General features: G+C 34.7%; 1 protein-coding gene across 1 annotated transcript; it reads right to left on the bottom strand.

Moving 5' to 3' along the window:
- Nucleotides 1-812: 812 nt before the first annotated feature.
- LOC114418566 lies at nucleotides 813-5,985 on the bottom strand. Its single transcript, XM_028383989.1, has 6 exons — nucleotides 5,774-5,985; nucleotides 5,516-5,648; nucleotides 4,535-4,638; nucleotides 3,241-3,385; nucleotides 3,011-3,151; nucleotides 813-2,835 (listed from the first exon to the last, which is right to left on the bottom strand). The coding sequence occupies exons 1-6, from the start codon at nucleotides 5,812-5,814 to the stop codon at nucleotides 1,192-1,194; spliced, it is 2,208 nt and encodes a 735-aa protein (XP_028239790.1). The 5' UTR covers nucleotides 5,815-5,985; the 3' UTR covers nucleotides 813-1,191.
- Nucleotides 5,986-6,852: the final 867 nt, after the last annotated feature.

The raw sequence follows: 6,852 nt of genomic DNA, 5'->3' as shown, positions 1-6,852 counted from the left end.
TATATATATATATATATATAGTTAAATTTATAAGTAAATATGTTTTAAGAAAAATTAAACAAGTCTTTAATTTATGATAGGCTATTAGGCTGTCAAAATTACAATCCAATTCTGCATTAAAAAAAATTACAACCAACTCCATCAACACTTACAGGATGAAATAAGCTGGCATTTGGCAAAACTCCACTTTTGAAAATTTTATTGAAACATCCTAATATAATATATTTCTTAAATAGTGCTATCAAATTATTTTTCAAGCAGTTTGTAAATTATTATCTGGCATGTATAAGAATTCTTTTATACCTTGTTTGGTAGTATGATAAAAATAGCAAGAAAAGAAATAGAAAAAAAATTGCGGATTCACATAAAAGAATTTTACTGCTGAAAATAGAGGAAATGCCGTGGAAATGGAAAGTGGTGAGGATGGAATTGGAAGAAGAGAGAGAGAGTAATTTTTATTTTAATTTTATCTTTTTTTCTCTATTTCTCTCAACAAACATTCTTAAAATTATTCTATTTCTCTTTTCTATTTTTATTCGTTCTGTCTTCCTCTCTTACCAAACACACCCTTAGAGATAAGAGATATCCCTCTATTTCCACTACATTGACCATTTTAAGATCAATTTCACTATTCTTTATTTTGTCAAATGAATAAAACTGATTCCAAAGCAACGGTAATATTGTACAGTACAGTGTGTTTGCAAAAACGTTGAATGGAACGTAACAGACGTTCATTCTAAAGCCTCCCTCAAATAGCGTTGCCTCGGAAAGCGTAAAATGCCGTTGAATGTCCATTAGGAGGGTTTTGAACGTTAAAACAAACATAGCCGTAATAGTGTAAATTCAATGAAATTCATGTTTGGAGGTGTAGTACTACAATGTATAAGCTCGAGTAAACGGCACAACAAAACCACATATCTCAACATTTACTCGACACAAAACACTTTTACAATCATAACATTTGAAAAAACTCAATAAACTTTGCGTAAAACCATCATTAGTAAAAAATGATGACAACACAGGAACGGCCATGGCTGACTAATAATATAGCTCAGGCGTATTCAACACTTGGAAATTAATGCACTACAGTGCATCCTTCAACAATACCAACAGTACGTGAGATTAAAGCATGATGATCGTAATCACTGATCATGCTGGTTGACGAGAACTTATTCATCGTGATTCTATTACTTATGTTCCTCTCAAGGCTGCAATCCTAGCAGCTAAATCATCACAGTCAGGTAACTTGGGATGTACATGCCGAGCTTCATTCGACCTCTCAGGCTGAAATGAAGCAGCACGAGCATATACTTTTTTAACTTCCACGGCTTCTGTTTGTTCATGGGGAAGTGAAACTGATCTTGGTGGACGAGTCACCATCTCTGGTGTCTCATCAGGTCCATCTCTGGTTGAGTTATCCATTTGATGTGCATGGCGACTTCTAGACTTTCTTCTTGCTTTTTCAGGCACATTTATGGATGGTTTTTTGCTATAATGTATCAGTAATCTATCAATTACCCTTTCCTCTTCATCGTTTTTGTGCTGCTCATCATCAAACAAAATTTGCAGGCCACGTTTTTGTTCATCTCGTCTCCTGCTCCTTGGTTTTCTCACAACTTCAGCATCTTCATTACTGGCATCATCGTGAGTAGATCTTGATTTTGAGTGCTTCTGTCTTGTAGACTTTTGTTTTAATACAATGACTTCTGTAGCATCTTCCTGAACAGAGAGTTCTTTTTCATGACCATGTTTACTCAGTCTTGCGTGTCTAATGGCCTGTAAATCCCGTTCAGAATCATCCAAACCTGGTTGGATCCTTTCCATTGTAGGAGTAGCATCAGGCTTTTCATGTACCAAAGGGTATGTCCGGATGCCATCACTGTCAATATTTGAATATACTGAATTGCTTCCATGTGTGTTGTTCTTCAGTTTAGAATTGGGTTTTACATAAGGAGGTGGGATCATGGCATTATTGTAGAAGGGCTTTGCCCTAGGAGTTTTATCCTTTTGAGTTCTTCTCTCAGAATTATCAACATCAGGTAGGCCACCATGATTAACAGCAAATGGCTCGTTCACATTGTTCTTTGAACGAGATCCTGCATGACCAGGAGACTTCCTAGCAGTGGCAGTGTCCTGGCTTTCTTTTACAAGTCTGGTATTCCCCCAACTATCATGCTGATTGAAACCACCTTCAAATTGTTCCTCTCTTGTATAAGCAGGTGGATTCGCATTATTGTAGAAGGGTTTTACTCTAGGAGTTTCATCCTTTGGAGTTTTTCTCTCCAGGTAATCAACATCAGGTAGGCCACCATGATTAACAACATATGGCTCGTTCACATTGTTCTTTGAAAGAGATCCTGCACGACCAGGAGACTTCCTAGCAGTGGCAGTGTCCTGGCTTTCTTTTATACGCCTGGCATTCCCCCAACTATCATGCAGATTGGAACCACCTCCAAATTGTTCCTCTCTTGTATCCTTGGAAGAAGATCCAATTGGTTTTAGCATGCTACCCTCCTTCCAATAGCCTCTATCACTCATCTTAGAAAGTTCTTCTCTTCCAGGTAACAGATTGCCATGGCCATCCCTTTTCAGACTGACTTCATCGTAACTGCTTAGTGGCTTGAATCCATTTTCAGGGATTGGAGGTTTGGATTTGGAACGAAGATGATTTTCGTCTCCCTTTGAGACAACAGCCTCTTTGCCATTCTGAAATTTATGCCTGTCATTAGGATGATCATGACTTCTCTCAAACTTGAATCCTTTTGGGGTAGCATCCTTGCCTTGTAATGGTATATCACGATCAATCGTGTGGTTTGACTTAAAATTACTGTGATCCTGCATGAGCAGATATATATTTATGGTACATACTAACACATGTAAGTAATTAATAAAATTCATGTACATTCTCAAAATGATTTCCCAACTGGAAAACAAAAAACGTAGAGGAAAGTATTTTTCTAAGATAATAGCAAAAATGATCCATTTGAGAACAAAGGGCTGAGAAAAGCACCTGTGCAAAAACAGAGGATTTTGACATCCTTAATTCAAAAGCTTTCGAATCCCATTTTATTGCGAAGTCTGAAGCAATATCCTGCATCAAGTGAACCTTCTTCTCCAACGTAGAAGACTTCGAATTCAAATTCGTAGCAAACTGATAATTGGCAAATTTAATGAGTCAGTTCAAGCACAAGTCATAAATATGCAAAATTCTCATGAAATAAAAAAGGTGTGAAGAGTGACCTCTTGATTGACATAACATTCTAAAGAACTTCCATATCTATCCTGAAATATTTGACGAAGGTCACGTAACTCTGGTAGATCAGAAAATCTTGCAGCGGCAAACATCAGAGATGATATAGCCTCCCTGACTTCCTCAGGACATCCACTGCAAAAGACACGAGGGAAAATATGAAATGGTCCCATAAACTTAAGAATATTTAGACACTGCATGTGTCCAAACAATGCATAAAAACATAAAAAAAAAAAACAGTTCAACAACAGGAACAGATATTGGAGAACAATATTCCTAGTGCTCCCACTCTTATTAAAAGAATACAGGAAAAAATTATTTTGGCAAATAATCTGAAAACCAGCTCACAATAATTATGACAAAACGTAACAAGTTGATAATAAAATTTGCATAGCCCATAATATGAATATTTCTTGGCCATATTATTACGATCGGATATTATCATATACAAAGTTTAGATAGATAAATTCAATTATATAACCTTGAGTGTTGAAATTTCAAGTATAGGATCATTAAAAGGCTCAACTTTTGTCAGAGGCTATGTTCAGCAGTGCACTGCATCATGTAGAAGGACTACATGCCGAACACTTAAAGCCTATATATACATGCACACCCACGTAAGTATAGTGTTGTACGAATGAACATTTATTTCGCAAGAGAAGGAAAATATTTCCCTCTAAATTATTGCATTTCAACAATTGTTTTCGTTTTGCATGCAAGGAGGAAAGACAATTTATGACAACATCAAAATAAAGAAGATAACCAACTAGGGCATAGTCATTATCCATGGCATGAGCTCCACTGCCTGTCTTGAACCAAAATGAATAATCTCCAAACAAAACCTCAGAACTTTCATTTGATTTTAATATTGAAAATTAAAGTGAACACGGAACAGCAAAGTGGAAGATTTTGTAAGAAAGTCTCTACATCATCAGACACATTGAAATGATCTTAAGGTTTATTTTAATATTTTCTTAGTAATAAATAGTGATTTTGAATGGGAAATCTCAGGACAGTGAAACTTAAAGAGTAAATGCAATTAGACACTCAATTCTTATAGGACCACATTGAGAAAATAAGGTACAGACTACCACTTGAGAAATATACAGTCTTGGTTGATAATTTCTTTCAAATAACCACAGAAAAGAAGTCATAATAACAGACACATCAAGCCAGTAGATTGTCTTTATCAATTATCAGCATGGTTCAAATGAAAAAAAAAATAACAAAAAGAAAAAAGTCACATCAATATCTAAAGCATAAGTCATTAAAATAGATTCATACCTCAGTTTCTGCAGCGCTGAGAGGTGTTTCAACACAAAGTCACAAGATTGTTCAACAAAATCATAACAAGACGACAAAGTCAACTCAACAAAGAGTCCTTCAGCCTGTATAACCACCCCACAAGAAGGATAAAACACAAATTGAGCAAAATATTATGTTGTAATGACAATAATCATGGGCACAAGCAAAACACTTTGTAAGTCCTAAAGTCCCTTTCAATTAAACAATAAGTAGATAGTAGATAGGAATTCATCATTCTCAAACTTTAAACAAAAAAAGAAAACAAACACAGTTGAAAAACAGTTCTCGTAAGCCATCTCACTCCAGTTCTATTCTGACAAAGTCTCATTGTGCTGCCAAAACATTATCAGAATCCATTAAGCACCTTCGACGGGCAGATTCCAAAAACTAGCCCCCCCCCCCCAAAACAAAATTTCTCTTAAAAATTATATGCATAATTTTCCTATATATTCTTATAATTTATTAACTTAATTATCAACTTCTATATCTCAATACATCTCGTGGCTTTCTGCATATCATGTATCTTATATTAAATTAATAATTGAAGCAAACAATTTATTCCTAAATTTTTAATTATCTCTTTATATTTTATTCTTATACAGTAAAATAAAATCTACATTCATGACAATGAGTTTATCTCCTATTATACCTTATTCTAGCTCAATTATTTGACAATGGTGATATTTTTCTACATAAAAATAAGTAAATAATATTGTGTGGGTATTATCTAAATGTAAATTTGCTAGTATATGTTAAAGGATTTTATTCTTTTAATTTTTGCTATATTCCGCTTGTTTTCTGGATCCACCACTAACCTTTTTTACTATTAGCAGAATCTCGCATGCTCTTTAGGAAAAGAGATTCAAAAGCAGTGCAATGATCTAAAATATCGATTCCGGTGTTACTTCACAATTCACAACAAGAAACCAAAAAAAAAAAATGAACATAAAAAGTAATTACCCTTCCATAAGCACGGTCATCCAAACCATTCGCCAGCAGATCAGCGATGTCCTTCTTCAGAAACTTCTCCGTCGCCTTCCTCTTCCTCCTTATCACGTCGATCCGATTCTTCGTCAATTTGATCAACGATTTGCTAAACACGACAAAACACAAAACAAAGCAAAGCATAACACAAATATCAATAGCTACATTCTCTAACCGAATCAGTTAATAGATATAAAAAAGAGTAAAGAAGCAGAGAAAATCGCAGCGTTGAACCATTTCGCGGCGAATCCTCGACCGAGGAGGCTGTCCAACATGCCGGAAGATCAGACTCGGTGAAGTGACTCAGCAAACGATTCGACTCGGCAGCTCGGAATGTGAGATTCGCCACTGACGAAGCCGCGTTCGCGTTTTGGCCGCAGATTGAGCAATAGCACAGAGCTGTAGTGGAAAAGAGGTTGAAGAAGTAAGGAAGAAGAAGAAAAAAGTGAAGGAGAAGACAGAAAAAGGCGAATTTTAAGGCTTGTTATTTACCATAATGACCTTTACCTTTTGCTAATACTACTATTAGTTATTAGTATTAAAAAATAAAAACAATTTAATAAAGTTGCTTAAAAAATATGTTTTCAATATTTCTCATTTTGTTTTACAGAAACTACACTTATCTTTACATGAAGCAAAAATTTAGTTGAATCAGGTAAAATTAGTGCAAAAAAATTCCAAATATTTAACAAATTAAAATTCAAAATTAATACGTTCAAGCTAAAACAATTCCACTTGAATATTTTTTGGTAAGAATAAATAATTCATACACTAGAAATAATTTTACACATTCTTTCAACCGTAATCCTATGATAAATGTGATGAGTTTTACGCTAACTATTTCAAAAGTCCTATTGTCAATGATTTACTATGAATATGATAGATGATGTTAAAATTAGCGCAGCGGATAACAAAAATAAAAATAAAAAATGGGATGAGTGAGAAGGATGTTGACCGTTTGATTTGGTGACTTTGGAGTGTGGGAAGCATGACGAACGGAGAGGATCTAAAGTGAAGGGAATCAAAGAGAATCTTTGAGCTGAGCTGGATGGCATTAACGGCTCACGGGGTTTCTTATTGGGTTGGACTTGGACCAAACGCAATAGAGGTTCAGTGGATGTGGTAGGTTCTAACCTCCGTTACAGCTGTTTTAACATGAACACAGAAATCGTGCTAACAAATTATATTATTTGAGTTTAACTTTCTCCCACTACTTTAAGGTGAAAAATAATTTTATATCAGCATTTAATTATAAATAAATGTTGATATAAATTTTAAAATAATTATTATAAAAATTAATATAAATTTAAAAT

The sequence above is a fragment of the Glycine soja genome, chromosome 7 (assembly GCF_004193775.1).
Source record: "Glycine soja cultivar W05 chromosome 7, ASM419377v2, whole genome shotgun sequence".
NCBI classification, from domain to species: domain Eukaryota; kingdom Viridiplantae; phylum Streptophyta; class Magnoliopsida; order Fabales; family Fabaceae; genus Glycine; species Glycine soja.
Note: the sequence above shows the minus strand (reverse complement) of the source record. Positions and strands in the feature narration are given on the sequence as shown.